Source organism: Corvus kubaryi, unplaced genomic scaffold (genome assembly GCF_017639235.1).
Source record: "Corvus kubaryi isolate FWS band 111438036 unplaced genomic scaffold, C.kubaryi_AGA036_p1.0 split3-73, whole genome shotgun sequence".
In the NCBI taxonomy this organism is placed as follows: Eukaryota; Metazoa; Chordata; class Aves; order Passeriformes; family Corvidae; genus Corvus; species Corvus kubaryi.
The window spans coordinates 35,483,550-35,509,008 of record NW_024582091.1 but is presented as its reverse complement, the minus strand read 5'-3'; the positions used below and the strand labels follow the sequence as shown (position 1 = coordinate 35,509,008).

General features: G+C 40.9%; 1 protein-coding gene across 4 annotated transcripts in view; it reads right to left on the bottom strand.

Moving 5' to 3' along the window:
* Window positions 1–24,813, bottom strand: part of ENPP1 (ectonucleotide pyrophosphatase/phosphodiesterase 1) — a 52,819-nt gene extending 28,006 nt beyond the window's left edge. Inside the window, exons 1-5 of one of the 4 annotated variants that reach the window (XM_042017346.1) lie at window positions 24,603–24,813; window positions 8,762–8,834; window positions 7,197–7,313; window positions 4,210–4,335; window positions 3,980–4,040 (exon numbers count right to left, since the gene is read on the bottom strand). In XM_042017346.1, coding sequence (XP_041873280.1) covers window positions 3,980–4,040; window positions 4,210–4,335; window positions 7,197–7,313; window positions 8,762–8,834; window positions 24,603–24,788 — 563 coding nt within the window. In that variant the 5' untranslated portion in view covers window positions 24,789–24,813. Of the gene's footprint in view, window positions 1–3,979; window positions 4,041–4,209; window positions 4,336–7,196; window positions 7,314–8,761; window positions 8,835–24,602 lie in introns of those variants that run through there. The other 3 variants (XM_042017348.1, XM_042017347.1, XM_042017349.1) reach the window with 3 other exon arrangements.
* Window positions 24,814–25,459: the final 646 nt, after the last annotated feature.

Genomic DNA, 25,459 nt, shown 5'->3' with positions numbered 1-25,459 from the left:
TTTGACCTATAGACATGAGGGCATGTGAGACTGAAAAAAAAAAAATCACTGCTGTGCAGCAATAACTACTGAAAATATGGAATTTCATAATACAATTGAATATATTTTATGTGTTAACTGCAAGCTCATTTTCCCTTTTTATATTTACAAACTGTAAAATTAAAATGCCTTTTTTTTTAACTTTGTTATACTTTAGTTTCCAAAAATAAAACAGTGAGGATAGAAGACAAATATTATTTATAAACTGTTGACAATTTCTTTAGTGATGTACCCCACAAAAAAATCCAAACAGTCATTTACAAATGAAACATTTATAAGCTGTGTGTCAGTCAAACAAACTAAAGAATAATCAGGCAACCAAAACATGTCTATCCTAAGAAAATTTTAATCAACAATTTGGACAACTGTTCAGCCGAAAGGATTTCATTAGTCAGAATGGTTACATAGCCTACCCTACACCCCAGACAGAATAAGACTTTTAAATGCATTTTTAAATGCATTTCTAAGATGTATTTTGTAGCCTGCTTTTTAATTCATATGGCACAAGTGGGAACAAGAAATTAATGATTTTCAGGTCAAAACTAAAGCCCTTGGGCAGAACAGAGTAAGGAAACTTTATGCACTACCTTCACCCATATTACAAGTATTTTTTTGCACCACATATTCTGATCTCTGCAAGTTTTGAAAATACCTTCTCCATGCCCCTTCCTGCTCAATAAATTGATTCACTTCAATGTAGAGGTCTAAAAATCTTCACTGCAAAGTTCTGTGCAATGAAATATGAACCTTGAGGCAAAGGCTGTTCAATATTACTTACCAACAAGTCTAACCTAAAAAAGAAAAAAAACCAAACCAAAACCAGAAAACCCCACCAAACTTAAAACAACCACTTAGAAAGGGACTTTACACAGCTGTTTCTGGTTTGGCATTTACAAGCAAACCAACTGTTAAATACATGTTTTCGTTGTCTGCAAATCTAGCTACAGACCCCTTCGCACATGTAAAATTAAACTTGGCAAAATAGGCCATTGCCACAATGAGGGCAACTGGCCATTTCACTTTTTTGTATACTCTACACACGCCAAAACTCATTTATTTAGTGGTCTGCCCTGGTGCTCAGGGAAGCAAAGTGTGACAGACAATGTTAAAATGCACTCCCTTTGGAACAGCTCCAGTAAATTCCCCAGGCAAACTGACCCAAGCTCCATTCCGAGGTATATCTGCCACTTCCATGCATTTCTCCTGCCAGTAGCCAAGACTGCACTTGCTACTTCAGAAATGGGCTGTCATGAGCAACCAAGCCTGGGAGGCTCAAGTTTTGGTCCTGCCAGTGATTCACGCTGGCTGTGTCCAAACAGTAAGATGAGCATGTTTCACAGCTCTTGGATAAATAGGTGTGCCACAGTCACATCCTGACTCCAAACTGAAGGAAATGCAGTAGCAATTATCCCCTCCTATAAACCGGCTTCTATGGAAACATTATGCAGGCAACACAGGCTTGCTGTGGTCTAGTAGGTTCACAGTCTGGATGATCAAGAGCCCAGAACCATGGAACACATTGCAAAGTTGACCTACCTCACTGCAGGCAGGTTAGACCATAATTAAAAGAAAGAAAAAGAAAACAAAATAGAAGGAAAAGAAAGTTCCCTTGCAAAGCTTAACGAAGTACACAGAAAACTTCCTATCCCACACACATTCATACACTACTGCCTATATACAGCCATAAAGCACAGATGAACAGCTTTCTGTCCCACTAAATGTACAGAAAGCCTCAACAGAAGGCATAAGAGCAACCTCCAGGTATACAGAGAGATCAGCAAAGAGGAAAGGAATCAGATGCTCTTCCAGCTCAATGAAGATAGAACAAATAGTAATAGGCCTGAAGTACAGAAAAAGACATGAGGACAAAAAGACATCAGTAAAGCCATCTATGTAAGTACTAGGATAAACTGCTTGAGTAGGTTTGAATTGTCTGAGTATTATTTCACTCCTAGAGCAGCAGGAAGACTAGATCACTCCTCAGATCTTACAGCCTATTAACTTTATAACCCTATTAAGCAACATAAAACCCAGTTTTGGAAAGACTTAGGTGTGTACTTAATTTTAAGCAGTTGATCAGTCTCATTGAAATCAGTGGATTTCTCACATTAAGCACCTCATCGAATGCTGAGTAGTCTTTTGTCTATTCTGCACCACAGGAGCAGCTAAAACACAGCTAAAATTAAAACAGAATAAAACCAGCAACCTGAACCCACAAAATATCTGTTATCCTGAAGTCTCAAAATTAATACTGCAACTAAAGTCACCTGCACTCCTGCCTACCACACAGCATAGGAAGAAGTGGATTGTTTACAGAGTTGTGACTTTCGGGAGAGGCTTGTGTGCTAATAGTCGGAGATGAGACTTCAGTCAACACTGCTTGATTCAACTTTGACCACATATCACCCTTTCCTGGGCTGGGTTTTATTGCAACATTTTGGGGTTTACCAGGATTAAAACAATTTTAGAAGAGTAACTATGTATCCCTTTCATGAGCTGAACAGAAAAAACAAACAAAAAACCCTGAAAACAAGTTAACCCACAGGAGTTGCCCTACGGCATTTGTGTCAATAACTTTGACTGTGGATCTGCACAAGACTTGTTTGTTTACCAACCTCTTGGGGGCAACGCTTCCTAACCTTGCATTAGGGAAATCAGCATCCTAAACTCAGTTCCCAGCACAAAGTCCCAAATGGCTCCTGAACTCAGAACAAAAGTTAATGAGAAAAACTTCAAGAACATCCTGGCTATCACCTTCCTCCATAGGGGATTACTGGGGACTTGGACTACAAGCTGGACAGAAGCTTCTGTTTCTGTCCTGAAGAAGGTTCTGACATGTCAGCATCTGTTAGTGCTCTGAACCAGAATGAAGGGTACTCAGTTGGTATGAAATATTCCAAAAAGTTATGTATTTTGTTTGACATTATAACTCCAATGAATAAATATAGCATGATTTAAATATCTTAATTCAAAAAAGTAATGACATAAGAACAAAATAAAATGGTTTTACTTTACTAGAAATATCCCATCGCACTATAATTTCAAAACCAAAATAAAATAGGTCTGATTTTTTTGATACTTGTCAGACAAGAACATAATTGAATTCAACTTATCCCATAACATATCTAGCAAGTATTTACTAGTGGAACATATTTCAATCAAGAATTTAAGTCACTTCTATTGATAGCTTAGATATACAATCATAGTTTATAGTCAACTTCAGCTATGAAGTTAATTTGAAGATCCCACAGGAAAAACAGTTCAAGAAATACAGGCTTTTTTTCCTGGCTGGGAGCTTTGCTGTACTATTCAAGCCTGAGTGCTGATGCCATAAACCACATGAGTCATTCCTCACAGTGTATACATAACTTGCAGGAACAGGCCCAATGTGGAGCTGAGCCAGAGAATACAAGGATCCCATGGCACTTTACACCTTTTAAAGAAAGTAATTCAGACAGCTTGCAAATAGTGTTGTCCCACTGCTGGTGGAGCTGGAACAGCAATCTGCCCATATTTTGCAGTTTTGAGGCTGGAAAATGCACGCTATTGGAAAGGTCTTTTAAAGTGACAAAGGAGGGAAGCAATCTCAGGAGTCTAAGATTGCTGGATGGGTCCCAAAATATTTGGGATGGTGGGTATTGTAGCACATGTAGGTCAATAATACAGCTGGCAACCAGGCAGAGGTGCCCAGGGCACACACGTCTGTGAGACACAGCAGGGTTGAGGAAGAGGCATGTCTTGCAAGTCAAGCAAGTGCTGGGATAGAGCAACCTGATCTGTTAGTAAGCACCACCAAATGCTGGCTGAACAGGTGTTCCTCTCTGTCTGGCAGCTACTTTTACTGTGTAAAGCAGGTCCCAGGAAGGCACAGCAGGGAAAACAATCTCAAAAATGAAATGCAAGCAAAGAGCACAGCTATGCAAATATACAATTTCCTCACCCTTTTGGACACTGAGGTTCAGTAATGTCCTCACACTCTTCTTCAACCCAGCTTGCCTCTCCTTAAAAAAATAAATTGCACTCATTTGTTTAAGACAGTACATTCTTACTGACACATGCAAGGTTTTTTTCATTTTACCGGATGCTTTTAAAGTCATATTATGTTCTTGCTCCTTTTATCCAACTATGGGTACATATGAAAGATGGTAGTAATTTGTTGATAATATTTACCTTTACAAACAGCTTGATAATTGACACAGCAATCTTTGCTTTCCACACAATCATCTGAACAGGAACAACGATATTCTGGTCGCCTCTTTTCTCCACACCTGAATTTATTGCAGGTCCATATGTGGGCTAAAAAATGGGTGAGAGAGAAGGACAGCACAATGATTAATACTGCTGTAAGTCCAGAACTAATAAACCAAGTGTTAAGTTCAGTCTCAAATCTTTACTCACTGAGGAACAGTCCTCATGTGTAATAGAGATGATGAGTTATCTCATACATGCATAGCATCACAAACTTCGGCACTTCAGGAAATGGAAACACCCATGACTAGGTATCCAAGAGCATAGTCATCTGAATACAACTATGCAGCATATGGGTATAAATATCACAGATCAGAAAGAATCCTTTTTAAAGATCTCCTGAAATAAGGTAATTTATGTGGGTTTAATCTAGTAAGATCATACTATATAAAAGTTTCCAAAAAACTCCCCCAGAAAAAAAAAACCAAATTGAGTCTGAATTTGGAATGCCTAGAAAACACTGAGCAGCACTAACTTATTCTGACTTGCATTTGAAGTCACAATATATTTTACCAGTCATCATCAGACACTCCAGCCTCGTTCAGCACCTCTTAGGCACAGGCATCACTACCACTATTTAAGACTCGATACTTAAGCTCACAGGAAGACCTACTGACTTCAGCTCCGCCGCTGACTTTATTAGAGAACAACGCTGGTTTCTCTGAATGGCATATTCCATTACATTGTATCATCTGAAGACCTGGATGTCCTGGTTGAACATGAGCCAGCAGTGCCCTGGCAGCCAGGAGGGCCAGCCCTGTCCTGGGGGGGCATCAGGCACAGCATCGCCAACTGGGCAAGGGAGGGGATTGTCCCACTCTGCTCTGCACTGGGGCAGCCTCACCTCGAGTGCTGGGGGCAGTTTTGGGTGCCACAATGTCAGAAAGACATTAAACTATTAGAGAGTGTCCAAAGGAGGGCCACGAGGATGGTGAAAGGTCTGGAGGGGAAAGTGTATGAGGAGCAACTGAGGTCACTTGGTCTGTTCAGCCTGGAGAAGAGGAGACTGAGGTAAAGCCCCATTACAGTCTTCAACATCCTCACAAGGGGAAGGACAGAGGCAGGTACCAATCTCTTCACTCTCATGAACAGTGACAGGGCTCAAGGAAAGAGCATGAAGCTGAGCCAGGTGAATTTTAGGTTAGGTATCAGGAAAAGATTTTTCACCCAGAAGCTGGCTGGGCACTGGAAAAGGCTCTCCAGGGAAGCGGTGACCAAGTTCAAAAAGCATTTGGACAACACTCTCAGGCACATGGTGTGACTCTTGGGGTGTCCTGTGCAGGGCCAGGAGTTGGACTTTATGATGCTGATGGGTCCCTTCCAACTCAGCATATTCTGTAACTCTGTGATTTTGTTATCAGTCATAAGCACAAATAAATCCTTTACATTCAGTGAGGACAAACACAAGTGAATTTACCAGTTGAGTGACACTTAAGTGAAGATCTTAACATGGAAGCCAAATCTAAATGTTTGAACAGAGAACACTCAATGATTTTCATACATGACCAGCAATTAGAAATCCCTAAAAGCATTGCCAGGAAGTTAAACTCACTTTCAGATTACTGTATTTCAGTAATTCCATTAATATCAAATAGATCTTTACTTCCATGAGAGAGAGAAGAATCTATTATGGTTCTAGTTACATGATGCTATTTGATTCTCCACTGATGTTAAGGCTGATTTAAAAAAAAAAAACAAACACCATCAATCAATTCATTTGCATTCTTAGTGCTAAGACAGACTCTCCAGTTTGTTTTTAAAAAATCTTTATCCACAAGGGGAGTGATGTAATAAAACAGAGTAAAACCCATGTGACTATGTACCTGGATATATCAACTATGTATGTGTAACCTGACCTTTCAACAGCAGTCAATTGAAGCAGGGATCTGAGCTCAGTTTAATTTTTTTGGTTTTCAAAGTCCACATTGGAATTTTAAATGTATCAATGTGACCTCATCCAGACATTAATCAAATGCATTTAAAGAGGAGTGAGAAGAAAAAATGTTATCTGAAAGGAATGCTGCATTTGAAGCATTAAGGCAAAACCAAAGTAGATAAAATAGTCGAGTTCTGTCCTTGGTGTTCTACCCGCACTAACACCTTTCCCTGTGAGATTTCCCCAGCATATTTTTCACACATTTGCCTATCTGACCTTTGCCTTCTGGCAACTCATGGCAGCTGCTTCTCATTTCGCAATCCTTCACCAGTGCAATCTGTTTTGTTGTCCTGCCTTGACTCGTGCTCATGATCCTTGCTTCACACCCAGGCTGGGGAGTTACAAGGCAGAGGGCCTGAGCAGCTGGGTAAGGAGAGATGGCAGCTCTCACAGAGATGCTCTGTCCTTCCCCCTTTTCACTCAGGCAATGGTAGACAAATGCAATATGCAGAATGCACTTCTATTCCAGGCTTGCCCAAGGACGTAGGAGTTATCCCTGATGCCAGGAACAATGCAGATCACTGTTGTCTCACCACCAGAGAACAAACAGCTGGCTAAGACCTCCATTTGTTGTTGTTCCTCCTCCTTCCAAGGGGGAGGGCAGCAGCACAGTCTGTTGCAGTGTCTCTCCTCAGGGAAAGCCAGCCTACTGGCTATGTCAGCTCCTAAGTAGTCCAGCTGGGTGAAACCCAAGCTTTGTTTGTGTGAAACAGCAGCTGTACCAGAGCCCTGATGTTTCCACAGGAGTCCCCAGTACCACCATCACCACTGCAACTCCACCCAGGAATGCAACACAGAGAGCACAAAAAGGGGGAGATGAGTGGCATCAGAACCACTCTGCTGTTCAGTAGCCCCACTTTATTCTCACAGCCCATCTGAACTAAGTCCTGACCACAACAGTACTCACATATGCTGAGCTGTCCCTTGTCAAAGAACAGGAGAGATTGCTCCCTCAGCTTTTTTCCATCCTTACCTGGTTGTATACATGTTTCCTGGTAATCTAAGCAGCAGTTTCCAAGCTTGACACAATCTTTATCACAACGGCAGCTTCCAAAGGTCCTTTCAAAGCAACGACCTTTGCAGGTTTTCACTGTAATATTGGATAGTGTTAGATGTCAGTGGCTGAGCCCAAATCAGTCAACATGCAAAAGAAGCTAGTACAGTCAGCGTGTGAAATGACACACTTGGCCATTCCACAACTTACAGCATGGCTGCAAAAACAGTGACAGCCAAAGGAAAGTCTTGTTCCAACCAAATGCTTATTTCTTCTTACTGAACAAAAATATTTTTTCATCATGTTGAACAAAGAGTTCTGTTCTGTTTTAGGAGGAACATGGTGTTTCTGTACAGCAGAAACAAATTAAATAAAAGACTACAATTCTAGTTGTGACTGTCCTTGCCTTTCTGTGTCACAGGAAGATGTGAGTACAGTCACTCAGAATATGCAAGATCTCAAGACAAAAAGTGGGGTGTTCCAAAGCAGACACAAGAGATAGAAACTTGAGTATACTGCTCACTGGTTTATTTTTTGCTCAATTTTAATATGAAAAAAAGAAAAAAAGACATAGAATTCTTCTATTAGACTGGGGTTGCTGAGGGCAGGGGAATACTCCCCACTCCCACCCCAAAAAAACAACAAAAACAAATCAAAAAACAACCACCAAAAAAAACCCAACCAACCAGAAACTGATGATGTGAAGGATTAACAAAACTTAAGAATTTCGTCACACTGTCTAATCACCAGAAGGGAGTGAGGTAAATCCTCCATCATTTGGCTCCTCTTCTGAAGAATCTTGAGGTGTGTGATATGAGGAAAATGAGATAATAATGAACCAATACTGCAAAGCTGTAATAAAATGAGAAGAAACCTATATATATTATAATAAAAGTTTTATAAACTGAACTTCTGTTAAAAGTCATTGTTTGTTCAACTTCAAAATTATTCTTCATAGTTGTTCCCAACGTGAAGCCTAATTTCTTAAAAAAAAAAATCTTTCGTAACCTTCTACCTGAAGAAACTTCACCATTGAAAAAACCACATATTTTTCAGGACAGAAAATAGACAGAGGAATTCCACAAGGAATGTTTTCAGGCTACGATTCTAACCAGTAAAAAAATAACTTTTTTTTTCATCCATAATTGACTGGAATAGATGAAAAACAAATGTTCCAGGACAACATGAAATAGAAGTTGTTGCGTTTTGTTGCTTTGTTTTTTTTTAATGGTGAACTGAGAAAAGCCAGCCATGTGACATCACCACAGTGAAAGTTGGGATACACGGAAGCTGCCAGACCAGACACTGAGTACCAGGATCTCTACCTCTCAAATGAGTACACACAAGAATTGAGTACACCTGAGGTTTATTTTCTGGTATTTTTATTCCCCTCTTACTGATATTGCTTCAAGCAGTGCATGCAATCCTCTTCCTGCAGCAAGAAGGGTGGCATTGTGATAATATGAAACTTTATGCACTAAAAGGAAAAAAAAAAAAAAAGGAGTTGCTCAGTAATATTACTAAATAAAAGACATATTATTTACCATCTTTTGAACAGCTAGGCTTCAGGCCAAATATACATCCTAGGATTGTCGTTAACATGCAGACACAGAGTACCTGTGGGACAGGAAGGAAAAGAAAATAATATTAAATTACCACTGAATGGTTTTGAAAGCACTCTTTTTCTCTATAACGCTATACAATTGCACTGAAATTCATAAACATGCTGATTAAGAGGCTGATTTCACTGTTCTCACTTCCACAAGTAGCTATGTTGTTTGCAATTAATTACTAGTGTATGAACATGCTTGTGACAACTGGGCCTATGCATATAATTTCTTCTCAAGTCATTTAGCATAGACGTATCATCATGTCTTTCTTGATTTCTTTTATATCATTCTTTCATGATGATATATTTCTATTTCTTACATATTTTATAGAAACATTTTTACTCCACTTTCCTTCCTCTTACATTGTTCTAAGAAGGTGAAACAGACTACAAACAGAAGGCAAAGCCCTTAAGTGATACCTATAATTTTCTCAGGCAGGAAAACCCTTTCCCACTTCCTAGGATCCAGTTCATACTAGATCTGGGTCCACACCATGGTAAGCAACTGTGGGATGTCACATTAAGACTGACCACAGTGTCTTGCACTGACCAGAAACTATGGCTGTGTTCCTTTTGGATTCTGGATGCACTGAAGTTATCGAACAAGTAGTGTATTTTCCTTGCCCAGCATTTTAGGGCAAGATTTAATGCCTACTCAAATACAGGCACAGATTTCTTTTAACCTCATAAAGTATTGGATTTGGTCCATAAACTCTTTAGAAAAAGTATACATAGTATCAGTGCATATACAGTAATTAAAGAGAAGCCAACAATGCAGTTACAACAGCCATTTTATTTAAGTGTAGAATGTACTTTGCCAGAAGTCCTGAAACAGAAGATACTGCAATAATTCAGATTGTCTTATACAAAAGAATTTGGGGAGCTCTGGGTAGGGAAAATATGTACATACTACCTGTCCAGTCACTGTTTTCTGAGGAGAAATTGCATTGAAGCAATACTTCAATAACTTCACATACATGGCTACACAATTCTCTACCTTTTTTTCTCCTTTCCCCTCAGCAAAATCTGCTGAGTCAGCCTTGAGTAGGACACCTGAATCATATCGTGATGTGGCAAAAAATCCTTCCATTTTAAAATGCACCTAATTATTTCTCAAAAAGTTTCTTCTTTTTAAAGACTGTGAGCACTTCAGTAACTAAAAACTATTTGTGTTGTTTTTAACAACTCTACAGTTTATTAACTGCTTAGTGAACAAAATTGCATAATAAAGACAGTGAGAAAGCAATTTCTGGAATATGTAGCATTGGAATTCAGATATTACTCTGAATTTAAGTACAGAGCTTTGTAGTCCTATTTTTTGTTTGTTTTTAAATCAGAATACTAACACATGCAGCATCAACACTTTCTGTTACATCAGTATCAACAATCTTATCTTCAATGTAAATTGTTCTGGACCTTTGAAATCCCCCATATAAAATATCATCTAGATAAGAGCAGGTGCACAGGTAGGTAGGTGACACTTCAAATGCAAGATGTCAAAGCGCAGAAAAATCAGTGGAGAGGGCAAAACCTGTTATTGTCCTTTTAACATTAATATTACTGTTATTGTTATTATTATTCTTAAATTACAAATGAATTCCTTTATTTTTTAAAAGCCAGGTTGAGAACATTTTACTTCTGGGTGAAGATACACTGCTTCTCTGCTCCCACCAGGCTCTGCTACTAAGATCAAGGAGTAGAATGTCTGCTGGGATGTAAACACAAACATGCTTTAAAACAAGCAAAGCCCATAGCTACTCTATCTGTAACAGCTTTATTCCCACATCTTCTAATAGCTACATGACCTATGGGATTTATGGCACCTAAGGCATCCTTGTACAGAAAACATATTGCAGTGCCACTAAATGGACTATTAATATTCCCGTATGGAGCTTCAGTATAGGTAATGCAAGAATTTAATCATGACACCAAATTAATGCAAAAATAAAATCTACATAAAACCCACTCCAAAGCCACAGCATTATAACACTCCTCAACATAAAACTGGTAAAACTTCACTAAAGTTTTCACAAATAATTCCTGTGATTTTGGCACCAAATGTAACAAAAATCACAGTTTTCCACTGTATTCCAGGCTGTCAGTTTTACGCTTCTATGAACGTAATTCCAATAAGCAAAAACAAAAGGATTATGTTCACTGAGGCACATGAGTGCTCTTTTGGGTACAAAACACTACAAAATGCAATAATAAATGAAGATCTTAAAACTCTCGACTCACTACATTAAAGCCTCTGTTTTCTTAACCTTAGTCCCACTAGCTTAAATTTTTGTCCTAAAAATACTTTACTGCAAAACACTGAGGCTTCCCCCTCCTTTTTGTTTTCTTCTTTCTTTCTTTAAGACTTAATAAAGAAGTTTTACAAAAACAGTAAGTTTACACATAAAGCATTTGACAATGTTCTGGGACAGCCAAATCTAACCCAGTGGAACCCCATGCAATTGCAGCTTAGTGTTTAAGGCTTTGAATTGAAGCTTTATCTTGAGCCTGAATGACTTCAGTCACATGGATATTATCCACACAAATGGCAAAATGTTCTACTGGAACAATAAGGAGCAGCTAATGCTGGCCAGCAGCAGCAGTAGTCCTTACTAGGCACAGCAAGAGGTGCTACACCAGTAGCTGACCTATTGTCAGTAGAAAGGCCCTAAGATTATTAACTCTGAAGATGACAAATATTCAAATTATTTTTAAAGATTCAGATACTCACTGCATCTCACTGCTGCACCCTAAAGATGAACTAGTTTACTTTGCTTCTTTCTATATTGCAATGTATCTATGCTGCCCAGAGAGAGAAGCTGTGGATGCCCATCTTTGGAAGTGTTCCAGGCCAAGCTGGACAGGGCTTTGAGCAGCCTAGTGGAAGGTGTCCCTGTCTATGGCAGGGAGGTTGGAACTAGATGATCTTTAAGGTCCCTTCCAACCCAAACCATTGTGTGATTCTATAAGAAACCTCACTGCAGCAATAGGTTACTAATATTACCTGACCTGTTTTACATACAGGTAGCTCAGGTTTGGGATGCTGCAGTCTGCTGCATAAAGATTATATTTTTTTTAATACCAAGAAAGACAAGTAGCTGCATGCATTCTTGTTTACTAACAAGCACCTTGTTCAGCACCCTGCAGCAAGCACCAAATTCAAATCTCTAACTGCTACTACACTGTCAACATAACACCTGCCTTGAAGGTTTAATCTTCCTTTTTAAATAGGAAGAAATCTTACCTGTTCTCTCTCACCCATATACTTCCACTCAAAAGAGAAAGCAAGAACTGAGAAAAAGGTGCAATTAAGAAATAATATGGGAATCCAACATTCAGTAGGAAGACAAGTAACATTAAAGAACCTGGCCTTGTAATATACAAAAGTAGAAAACTTAATTTTTATCATCTGTATCTTATGAGGTTGCTAGCACAAACTGTCAGATTCATGGTATCTGAGAAAAGTTTTTTAAAACAACACAGTAACAACTGCAGAGAAGAAAGTGTCCTTTTTCAGTTTAAAAATAATTTTTAGAAAGTTTGTTTTGGAATCACAAAAACATTGTCATCTAGGGATGAATCTCTGTCCCATCACTGCTTCCTTTACGTGGGAGGAAGCAATAAAAGCTTTGCTTTGTAAACAGTTATAATGGTTGGGAATAGGTGGTTGAACGTCTGGAGAACTGCAATCCTGAGAACATTTCAAAAGCCTTTTATTTCAAAAGCCTTTTATTTTGAGCTGGGTAAATGGAAATATGATAGCATGGTTAGAGAAGAGAATCATTTCCGTCACTCATCTCTAGAACTGCAGCTGACGAGAATTTCTCAGCAGTGATTTTGGGGAGCTGGTGGAAGGGCCAGAGTCAGCAAGCATGCAGGTGCACACATCAGATTCCAGAGAGATTCCTCAGCTGTGCAGGTCTCACTGAAACACAAAGAAACCTCTCACTGGCCTTAGCCACTGCCACCTTTCCTATCATATTTTAGTCCTCCTTTACACAGTTAATACTATGGTCCTTTCCTCTTCACTCTTCTCTAGCTCAGTCTGCCTCTCCCACTCCCCTCCTCTATTCTGTATTTGCCTTGGCAAAGAAGGCATTGATACATCTTTTAACGAATCATTTTTCTGAATTATGTTGCTTTCTGTGTTGATCTCCCTCACTCTTTGCCTGCCATGTACCCAGTTGCTTTCCATCTCCCTTCCTTCATCCCTGGTATTCCATGGCCAACAAAACTTGTCACTTGTCCAAGGCTGAAGACATATCCATTGACAACTACACAATCATCAAGGAAACCATGCAAAATAATGGTTTTCCATTCTAATCTCCACGATTGGTTCTCACAGTTGTGTCACATTTATCCATGAAGGGACAATGTCTAGACTGGGTCTGTAATGCCAGTATTAAGAAAACCCATGGAATTTTCCAAAACCACTGGGATCTGTGAAAGGCATGCGATGTTTTTGCTGTTTTGTGCACCTAGAATAGATGACTAATGACCTGGACTTTAACACTGAAATATCTTTGAGAAAGAATTTCACCTGCAAAAGTATAAAGAACACAATAATAAATAATCAATTTCAAGGAAGAACAGTGTCACCTTCTGTCTCTAAAAGGGCACTGTTTAAAATGCAGACAGCACACTGTATAAAGAAAAAAAAAAAACACACACTTATCTACACTTGCCAGGGGCATGCTTGTAAAAATTGTTTTAAAACCAGCATAATCCCCTTGCCAACAGCTCAGTTTCATTCAAAAGCAGGGGATACTTCAAGTTTAATAAACTGAAAGGCAGTAGATACTTCACTCACACCAGCACAGCTACTTAAGTAACACTTCAGTAACTCACCTAAAAAAAAAAAATAAAAAAAGAAAGTAAATCAGCACTGATCAAGTGCACCACTTCCTTCTTGCACCAGTCATCTCTTCTTTCCATATTTGTAAATATTTTTACAGTCTTCAAAGACTTGCTTCTGTTGATCTACATTCCACTCAGAGGCCAGCAGGAGGAGACTTGCTGAGGCTCTCAGGTCCTGGCTGTTGTAAAACACTGGAGGTGACTAAATAATTCTGAAGTCAGCAGATGAAAATGCTGGAGATAACACCCAAAACTTTTCAGAGCTGAAAAGATTTACTATAAAAATGCATAGGCATTATTGTTTTTCTTCTCAAAGCAGCACACAGATGCTCTGCTCTCGTTCTATCCATTGAATGTTCTCAAGACTGTTATGTACTATTGTAACCTAAGGCCATTCAAAGGACAAGAATGTTTTAAAGGTAGATTGAGCCACTGTCAGGTATTATTAAAAGCCTTCACAGAGCTCACCAAAGAGTGAAAACTCTTCACTCAGCAGAGATTTATCAGCAGAAGATATCATCATACTATAGCTCTCTAAATACCTTCCAAAATTATTCAAACATCTGGTTTTTAACAAAAAGATACCTAAAGTCAGAAGAGTTAGCATCTGTCAGCTAGTCAGCTGGAATCTAAAATATTTTTTCTTGTTTGTTGCTTGCCCAACTATATAGGTACATACCTTCCTGGAAATCATTAGCACTTGAGCTGTTGTTATCAAAGCTTCACCCCAGCTGTTATGTTTTTCACTGCACTTTACACCATGGGAGAATTTAGAGAGACATTAAAGTGTGACAACATGCTAGCCAAAAAGAAGGGGAAATAAAACTTCTAGTTAAATTCCCAGAAAGCAGATGGCAGCTGACTCTGCTATTTAATTAGCAAGTAGATTTTTGTAAAGACCTAAGGATAAACAGGACTGAAAACTCATATTATGAGAAAAAAAGTAAATACTGTACTTTCAAATACAATTCTTTTATTCAACACAGCAGACTAAGAACACAGAACAAAGACCACTGCTTTAATGGCAAGCGCATATGAATGTACAACTGCATAGAAAGGAAAGAAACTGTCAGTAATTATGCCAACTAAAAATTGTTTTCCAAACAAGTTGCACTTGACTCATAAATAAAAGCAAAACTGAATCTGAAAATATGGCCTTGGGCCATCTTCATGCCCTTCTTACTCCAAAAGTCCCTTTTCAAGACTAAAGCTAAAGCTTTATTCCAATTTAGATTACTGTCATGAGAGTTGTGACAAGAACAGTGTAGAGAGGGGGCTGCTTCTACAGGGCACTGATTATACCACAAAATATGCCAAGTAAACCTATATTCACATCCATTTTTCTTATGGCAGATACTATTACTTGCCATCATAACAGCAATATTAGCTTCCACAGGAAGACAAATTAACCTTAAAGAATAAGTGAAGAAATCCTGTAAAACACTAAGATTATAAGGATTGTCAAAAAATTGCAGAACCACAAGCAGTATGAGAAGAAGATAGGACAAATAAGGTTTCATAGAATCATTTAGGTTGGAAAAGACATTTAAGATCAAGTCCAACTGTTTCAGTTATTCATTATAGGTCTTTACTAAGTACACTGATATCTATCATAGACACATCTTCAGCCCTGAATCCTTTGGCCATTTTCCCAAAACAAAGACCAGGACTGATAAAGAGGTAATTATTTACCTCTGCATCATTTGATTATAGTCCCTCAAAAAAAAAAAAGGCAGACTATCAAATTTTGATGCCTCACAACATGGAAACATATTTGAGCCAGAAGATTCAAGAACTGGCCCACTTACCAAAGTTAAACAGCAAAATGAAATATACATGGCCAGGGTGGAATATTGATTTTGTTGAAACAGCTATAACAACACTATACCTTTTGTTATTCTAGGAACAAAAACAACCAACGTTTAACACAAACTTGTACCCACATACTACCAAATTAGAAAGCATATATATAGGTTGATTTGCCTATATGCCATTACACAGCAGAATTGGGACAAGGCTGTGCTCACTCAGTTTCTTCAGAAATGCAAATACTTCATCTTTTCTTATTACTTCCCTTTTCTCCTTAGCTAACTTATTCAGTGTCAAACAATTAAACAATATTTCACTTGCAGAAAGTCCTCACTTATACTACTTTTCTTTGTCCTCCACCACATCCCATTTACAATAAAATCCACTGCTGCCTTATAAACACACTTAAAGGAAACTTTTTATACAGGTGACTTGTGCAACACCTGTGCAGAAAAGTACTTTTTGCCTTTCAGCGCAGAAAGTGTTTTTTTAAAAAGAAGTCAGGACATATATCAAAACAATGTAAAAATATCATTCCAATATGGAGCATTATAAAATACCTTTTCTTAAAATCACATCCACTACTGTTTCATTCAAATGGGACACTGTCATGATGCAGCACACTGACAAATTCTAGCATAGCATATGGTCATGGTGATACTTGCCAATATATTCATTTCTACTATCAGCTTCAAGGTGAGAAACTCTTCATACCTTTCATGTATTCAAAGCCTTTATTTACCCTGCTCCTCCTTTCAGCCAGAAGCAACAATAACATAGCTTCCACTGCAAGTCAAATCAGAACAATTCACTCTGTGTAATTCCAGTGATAACAGTAAAAGAATGCAAAGGAAAATTTTTGAAGAGCAGGAGTTGGAAGGAAGCCTTGCATAGTTTTTGTATCTTTAGCCTTGCCTGAAATCTAAGTTTTAGCACAGTGCTAAGTTGTTCTGAATTCAAGATAAAATTATTACTACAGAAGGCCTATCAGCTTAAACTGTTAATGTGCTATTTATTATTTTAGTATCCAAGAGTCTTGCAGAACTATATGAAGGTGTTCAGAACAACAGCACCCTCCCTCCTCCCAGGAGTTTGGCTGCCTGTGCTTGGGGCCAGTTCTCCGGTATTGGTTCAGTTACTAATAGCACTATTTGGGATATCTCAACCAGGCTTGAAGACAACTTTTCAATAAAAAGCTAGAGAAAGCCTCTGAAGAGTCACTCTCCCCTTGTTTTAGCCAGCCTTGCCTCTGTGCCCTGTCTGGAATGTGGTACAGCCACACTGCAGTCGAGTCCATCCAGGACAGTGATTCTGTTGACCCTAACTCACAGGCCTGCCTTCCCTTACCTTGGACCTCTCTTACCATTATATACTCACCTGGCAAATTATACTGTTGGCTGAACCTGGTCAGTGTCCCCTAATCCACTGTGCTCACCTTGCTCACACACAGTGAGACTGCCCCTTTCCAATGAGGCCACTGACCGTGCCTGCCTTGTTGCCACGACTGGATACAGATTTACCTTCTCTTTCAGCATGACCTACCTTCAGCTGGTGCCTGACAGGTAGACAAAGATTTACTGCAAATATTACTGCAAAATTAAAGAAATGTAATGGAAACCATAAGGCATGGATCAAGTCAGAACTCTGGAGCAGTAAGTCAGAGCACACAACACCAATCATGACCCCAGTCACTCATTTTGCCTGAATGGACCAAAGGGCTGATCTAAGCACACAACACCAGTCACGACCCCAGTCACTCATTTTGCCTGAATGGACCAAAGGGCTGATCCAAGCACAGTGTAGCCTAATCTATCGGCAGACATTCTGCACTCCCACTCCTAGGCCAACATGGCTGTTTTCAGGCAAGCAACCAGCCAGCAGCACTGACAGATGCACAAGTCACAGAGCTGGGTATGCTTGAGCCTGATCCAGGCTTTGCACTCCAGATGGAGTCCAGGCAGCCAAAAGCATACACACACACTGCACTCCAAGGGGTGACTGAAACCTCCTGGATGGCTTAAATCCTCCAATTCAGCTACAGAAGAGAATATTTAGTAGCCTAAACTCCATGCTGTTTTATTGATGCTAAAAGCCATATCTAAACTACCCAGTGAAAGCAAGCTGAAACGTGCTTAGCCAATTCACAATCACCCCTTTGACTGTGTACCCAAATCCAACCTAGTTGGGCAACAAAATTTAAACGGAGTTCTGAGTACAGTTTTTAACAAAGATGGTCTCTTCCTTCGTGAAGATTTTTGTAAAAGGGGAATTTGGGGAGCTGGTTTTTTTTCTGTTGTTGTTTAGGTTTCATTGTTGTTCAGTTGGTGTTGGGTTTTGTTTGTCTGTGTTTGCTGTTGTTTTGATTTGGGTTGGGTTTTTTTTCTATACTTAAAAATCCCCAACTAAATGGAAAGACTCAATTCTTGCAAATGCTTCTTTGGACAATATTTTTTACTTCATTTCAGCTTCTGACTTTTAAGATAGGATATGCCAGCTAGCTCTATGAAGTGTAAATAAAGTAAGAATACAAATTAACCCTGGAAACTCTTCAGAGTTAAAATATCTAATTTTTTTATTGTATAAGAGCAAGATTATGATTTTTGTCTTCAATATCCAGCATGAAGATCCCCACTTAAAGTACAACAAAGAAATTTTGGGTTTACAGCTCCCTGTGTATAACAAGAATTATTTGCAAAGTCTTCTCTGAAAAATGAGTTGACTGAAGAGAAACACTACATTATAATGATTTTTAAATTCATCAAACCCAAAACTTTCTTTTGATGGCTTAAATTGGATAACAATGTCATTAATTTTTGTATGTATAGTTACAATTTTATTCTAATTAATGCATTTAAGCAATATCAAGAGCAAGAACAATAAAAAAAAATGTTTTGTCAAACACCATGTGTTCAGACTTAAAACCAAGTCACTATGAAAGCTGAAGAGCTGTAACATTGGCAGAAGACAGCTGTAAAACATTGTTGTTTCCCAACACTGGAATAGATTTTCCTACAAATTATTAACATACTGGAGATTGGCCAAGAAATCTTCTAATATTTCTAAACTGAAAGCGCTTCAAAGTCTATTAAAAATATGGCAATCCTGCCACCATCATTCTTCACTTCATATTTCACCAAAGGCTGTTTAATGCCAAAAAAAATTAAATCACCCAACAATCAGTCACTTTAATATTACTGTTAAGCTGTGTGGTGTTTCTTGGACCTCCGAAATCCCATCTAAGCTCAGTCCAGCACTGTCATGGGAGCAAGTAATTTCAGCAAGGATAACTTTTCCCTACTGAATAATAAAGAAAAAATTACAAGGTACATAAAACAAAATAATACAAAAAAGGCTGAAATTGAATGGTTTGCTGGGGGCCACAAAAAGATTAAAGACTGAACATGGCACCCAGGCCTCCCAAATTCAGACAAGGGCATCCTTCAATCCAGTGCTTAAGAACTGACTGATACTCATAAAACTACCCACACTGAAGTTGGCTGAATTCAATAACAACAGTCCAAATCACAAGGTTTGGGTAATTAAATACATATTTTTAATGGAAAAAAAAAGAATATAGATATGCATAATTAATTTTTTTTAAAGTACTAATCTATACAATGTTTGGGCACCTTCAAACATATTTAGGAGGAAAACCATCAGCATGAAAACAACCACAGGAATACAATCTTCCAGACAACGACATAAGAAAAGGTTGTTTCCACACCTTCATCTCTGTGGAAGAAAAAAAAGAAACCAAACAAAAAAAATGGACAAACTTACAGCTGTCTCCAAAATCCTGATGTAGGGCACCCATCTTTCCCTACCTTAGCAGAAAGTCAGTAGCTATGGGTTATTTTAGAATGAAGTGGTGAAAAACTTTCAGGACTCATATAGAACATCTTGACATGCAATAGATGTTCTTTCTATAGTTAGATTCTCTCCTGACTGCAGCAATGGCAGATATTAACTGGCAACAGAAACTCTCCCATAGACAGAGATTGTCTCATTTATATTATGATAAATGGGGATTTATGATTCATAAAAGCTTAACATAGCAACCAATGGACAACTGAAACCAGATTTATAGAATCATTGAGCAGATGTTCCTGAAAACTATGCTAAGGCACATGGAAAATAAGGTGGTGATAGGTGATAGTGAACATGGCTTCAGTAAGGGCAAATTGTGTCTGACAAATTTGGTGGCCTTCTTAAATGGGATTACAGCAGTGGTGGAGGAGGGAAGAGAAACTGAAATCATCTACATGGACTTGTGCAAAGCATTTTCCCCATGGCATCCTTGTCTCTACACTGGAAAGACGTGGATTTGACAGAGGGACCATGCAGTGGACATGGACTTGGCTGGACGGTCACAGTCATGAGCTGTGCTCAGGGGCTCAATGTCCCAGTGGAGACCAGTGAGGGGTGGGCTTACTCAGAGCTGTTTGACATTTTGTCAGTGACATAGGCAGCAGGATCAAGGCACCCTCAGCAAGTCTGCCAACAACACCAAGCTGTGTGGTGCAGTCAACAGGCTGAAGAAAAGGGATGTCAACCAGAAGGACAGGCTTGAGAGGTGGCCAAAGGCCAAGTGTGTGGCCCTGCATGACAATCCCAGCACCAGCACAGGCAGGGCAGAGAACGGTTTGAGAGCAGCCCTGAGGAGAAAGACTTGGGGGTGGATTAGTGGATGAGAAGCTCAGTATGACCTAGCACCCCCAGCTGGTCTGCAGATGACACATAGCAGAGTCAGTGCTGTTGACATAAGAGAAGAAAGAGATGCCATCCAGAGGGACCTGGACAAGCTTGAGAAGTGGGACCATGAGAACCTATCTTGGGGTGATTTTACAACAACACTGTATTCCCCTATCATCTGCTTAGTGCCCAGAAATGGATCCCATAGCTTTAAGCTGGGTCCAGAAGAGGGGGGGAGAGAAGCCAGGAAAATCCTTCAGCGTGGTTTATGTTCAAGGACTCACACACACTCCCCTGCATCTTCACCACAGCAGAGCCGAGGGAGCACCTTCCTGCTTTTAGCCAGCCTGTTAGATGAGGCAAGAAATTTTTCCCAGGAGTGTGGCTTCTTCTTCTTCTGGAACTGTTCAGCTTTGCTCCAGTCCAAAACACCAGAACATCACCAGGAGCCCCACGCTGTGGCACCCCAGCTCCAGAGCACCTCAGGAGAAGCCAAGCAGGACTCTAAAAAAAAATCCACCATCTTTCTCCACAACAAGAAGGTTTATTATCTAACATTATTCTTTTTTTTTTTTCTCTTTGCCTGCACACACCCTGCTTGTTAAATAAACAGTCTTTTTTCACTTTCCTCCAAGAAATTCCCTCCAAACTTGTGGGGGAGGGGCTGCCAAAACCTGCCTTCCATTAGAGGACACGTTCATCTCAGAACATTTCCTCATAATTTGTCTCAAACCGAGACAGAACCTCATGAAGTTCAATAAGTGCAAGGTTCTACACCCGGGTAAGGGCAATCCCCGAGGTGAGTGCAGACTGGGAGGACTCCTTAAGAACAGCCCCGCAGAGAAGGACCTGGGGGTGCTGGTAGATGAAAAGCTGGACATGGGCCATCAATGTGCACTCACACCCCAGAAGGCCAACTGCATCCTGAGCTGTATCAACACAAGTGTGATCATCAGGTCAAGGGAAGAGATTCCAGCCCTCTGCTCTGCCCTTGTGAAACCCCACCTGGAGAACTACATCCAGCTCTGGGGCCCTCAACATGAGAAGGATTCTTAAGACTTCTTGAAGCAGGTCCAGAGGAGGGCTACAAAGATAACCAGAGAGCTAGATCACCTCCCCAGTGAAGACAGGTGGAGAGAGTTGGGGCTACTCAACCTGAAAAAGAGGAAGCTCTGGGAAGGCCTTACAGCAGCCTTCCAGTACCTAAAGTGACCAACAAGAAAGCTGGAGAGGGACTTGTTACAGGAGCATGTAGTGATAAGACAAGAGGAAATGGCTTCAAACTGAAAGAATGTACGTTTATATTAGATATTAAGAAGAAATACTTTATCATGAGGGTGGCAAGACAGACTGCCCAGAGGATCTGTGGATGCCCCATCCCTGCAAGTGTCCAAGGCCAGATTAGATGGGCCTTGAGCAACCTGGTCTAGTAAAGGTGACCCTGACCACAACAGAGGGGTTGAAACTAGCTGTTCTTTAAGGATCCCTTCAGACCCAAACCATTCTATGATATGATAAGGCTAGAAGAGACCTGAAGAGGTTTTCAGTTCAATCTCTTGCCCAAAGATGGCAGCTTTTGAGACATGCCTTTCAAAAAAAACCAAACAAAAAAGGACTGGACAGACTTAACAAAAAAAGAAAAAAACCCTCCAACTTACAGACTATAAATGTATTAAGTGTACTCCACAGAATTTTTCAAAAGTTCACAGTTTATTATCTTTATGCACTCTGAAATGCTTGAGTTACTCTTATGAGGAGACTAAAACACTTTCAACATCTCAGTCTGGACCTTACCTGGAATTTTTTGGTAATTTTTTTCTACTTAGGAATTCTCAAGCTACAAAAACTCCTTAAGAATTTTTCTAACAAAAGTGTCAGTTCAAATGAGTTTTCCAGTTCTGACAAACAACATCTGAAGCTGTTGGAAAGAAACATTCTCTTATGTTATTACTTTTATTTCTCTCAACATTTCAGGCATGGAAAATTTTATTTTAATGGAATGAATGAATCAGGCCAGAATGCAATGCCTGAGAGTTCCTGGCAAGTGGGGATAGAAAACCTCAAACATAAGCAAAGGTTATGCTGCTCTTGGGCAGCAGCATACTGCTCACTCACACAACAGCCTGGAGAGACTACAGACAGAGAGAGACAGTTCACTGGGCTTTGAGGGACAGAACTCAGAGCTCAGAAAACTGGTAAGACAGTAAATGAAAAGGTGTGCTTTAGGTCCTTAGGGAAGCATATGGGTTAGTAAATGCCTGTGGGCCTCTCCCACCATTTGTGCGATCCTCCCTGTGCAGCAGCAACAGCTGCTCTGTAATAAGGTAAGATTGACTCGTGGACAAAAGCTGGGAATGTTGAGGTTGTGTTCACAAACTGCACAGACATCTGCAAGTGGCAGGCACATGAGAAGGAAGAAGAGAATGCAGACCAGTCTGTGCTTTCCAGAAAAGTGAGTGATCAAAGTATTCCCTAATCAGCAGAAATGCATTTATGAGTTTTTAAAAAATTTCCACATAAGCTTACTTGAAAGCACTTACTTTTCTGTCCTTACTTTTTTAAATCTACATAAATAAATAAAGCAGCTGTGCTTACAAGTAGGATAAATGCAGGCAGATGAGGTTTACCTACATCTAGACACTTCAATAGTTTCACATTCCTATAAAACTCCAAACACCAAGCAGGTAAGTCTACTCACTTGTTCCTTACATTGGGATATTGTCAGTGCTTTATAAATACATTGGCTTATGAGGAAGAACAAACTTGCATTTCCAACTCCAGTCTTCCACTTTCTAGCATGTTCAGCTCAAATACATTCTTGTTTTACTCAATCCACTATCACCTGCAGTATTTAGAAAGCTTTCCAAATTCTCACTAAATATCCTATGTTATCTCAGGGTCTGCAGTCACCCAAAAAAACCAGAGCATGGCCATAAATACTTAGAGTTTTTAAATTATTTCTGTATCGATGACATATTTCACTCTGACACTACAATCAACACAGGATAAACCTTTTGCCAGTTCTCAATGAATAGCTATGGTTTGGAAAATAAGAACTTAATTCAGAAAAGTAAGTACCTGCAAACACTAACTTGTGCTTAACTCCAGTCTTCAAGTGGCTATGTATCTCTAATAATTTTGGTTAAAAGCTCAGGGCAATAACATTAGGTTTTGAATAGGATATCACTATTTCCCACTATTCAGTATCTAATATCTTAGCCTGAAAAGAGCTGAGCTGTTTTCACCATCCAACTGCAGTGGCTTTTATGGCACAACCTTAAGCTCCCCAGAAAACAATGAAGTAATGAAACAAGCTGCAAACCACAACCTTTATTTAAGGGGCATTTCCTCAGAAAAAATGCCAAAAAAAGTTTCTGCATGGAAACTACCATGGACCTTTGCATAAGTTTTCACATTTTTCTTATAACATTGTGAAAGCCTTATAAACAATTTACCACCCGCTATGTCAAAGTATGACCAACCTGTAGTTGCTATGATATGAGTGGATGATTCATTTGAAACAGTAACCAGATTACAAAGATATCAGTAAATTTGGAAAGGCACCTTGACCCTTATGCTTCAGTGCATTGAAAGAGGACTACTTATGCATACATAGGTATGCATATGCAAAGTGAAGTCTGCTGCAGTTCCACTAAAGCTTCCTTCCAATAACACCACAATTCCTTCACCTTGATAATGATTTTAGCCTCGTAATGATTACTCCAGGAAGTTTGGAAGGTCTTATTTTCACATCTCTATGGGGAGGATAATTATAATACACTAGCGTGGATAAAACTGGAAAGTGACCTACCTGCTAACAATGGCTTTGGCTGCTGGGGCTTCTGAACAAGGGCCAAAAGTGCCTCCCAGCAGTACTTAGAGACAAACTTTCAACCCACGGTAGCTCAAATTCAGAGAGAGGCAGGTTTTTACACTTCCTCTGTTCTTTTGGCTCTTGAACTCTTTTTAGCTTTTCCAGCCATATTTTCCTATTTTGACCTGGTTTTGTCTTGCCGGGTATCCCCCCTACAGCAAACAGCTAAAACCCCGTGACGGAAGACGAGACAACCATTGACACAACAAAATTTTGAAAGATTCAACGCTGAGCACTGTCAAGAGTGAAATAGACCAAGAGTTACGAATCCCTCTTTGAGGCAGGTCGCTGTCTACACGCAAGGGCCACGCTCCTGCCCGAGGCGGAGCCGTCCCGCAGCACTACTGCCCTGGGCATCCCGAGGAGCCCGTGCTGCCAAAGGCGATCTCCCTCTTTCAACACCGCCGGGAGGCTTTCAAGGTCCTGCCATGGGCTCCTCGCCTGTCTCCTGAAGCCTGGAGACGGGAGAAACACCTGCGCCAGCCGCAGCGCTCCCGAGGTGACACCCGGATCCACCCCCCCCGCCCCGCGGCGCCCCTGCCCTTACCAGGGACAGCACTTTGTAGGTGTTGGGATCCTTGCCCTTGCCGCCTGGAGGCTTCTCCGGCTCCTCAGCCACCTCCATGGCCGGCAGCATGGGCACAGCCGCAGCCTGCAGCCCGCCATCAGCCGCCCCTACCCCGTCCAGGTGGTCCTCGTGGCCCTTCCCCGTCTGCTGCCCGTTGCCCTGCATGGTCCCCGCGGCTCTGCCCTCTGCCCGCCCGGACACGGCTATTAATAACCCGGCGGCCCGGTCCCGCCCCGCCCCGCCCCGCCCGCAGCGCGGACACCGGCGGCCCCCGCTCCCCCGCCGGCAGCGGCGTGGAGGAGGGAGCGGGATGTTCCTCTCCTCCTCTCCCTCCTTCCCTGTCTGCCCGCCCCGCTCGGTCACCCCGGCCTGGCCGCCCCCCGCTTTCCGACCCCTCCCTACAGGTGAGGGAGGGCTGCGGGCGCCCATCCCTGCGGGCAGGGCAGGGCAGGGAGGAGGTGCGGGGCCGGAGGATACCGCGCTGCTCCAAAATAGCGTCTGGGGGAGGGCGCCGGGCCGTGTTTACGAGGGAGCGCGGAGAAAGTTTCCGCTGCCCGATCCCCGGGCGGAGGCGGTGCCGCGGCTTTCCCCGAAGCCGCCCGGCGGCGGTGGCACAGGTGCGCGCGGGGGCGCGGGTCCCGGTCCCGGTCCCGGTCCCGGTGCCGATCCCGATCCTGCTCCCGGTGCTGCCACAGGCACGCAGCCAGCCCCCGGTGCGCGTTTGCACCCAGGGCGCTGCCGGCTGCTGGTGTCCTTCTCAGGGTGCTTCCCTCCGTCCCTGCCTGCAGTTCTTTGCCCCTTCCCGAGGTTTTGCCCTCTCGTCCATAAGTGCCTGC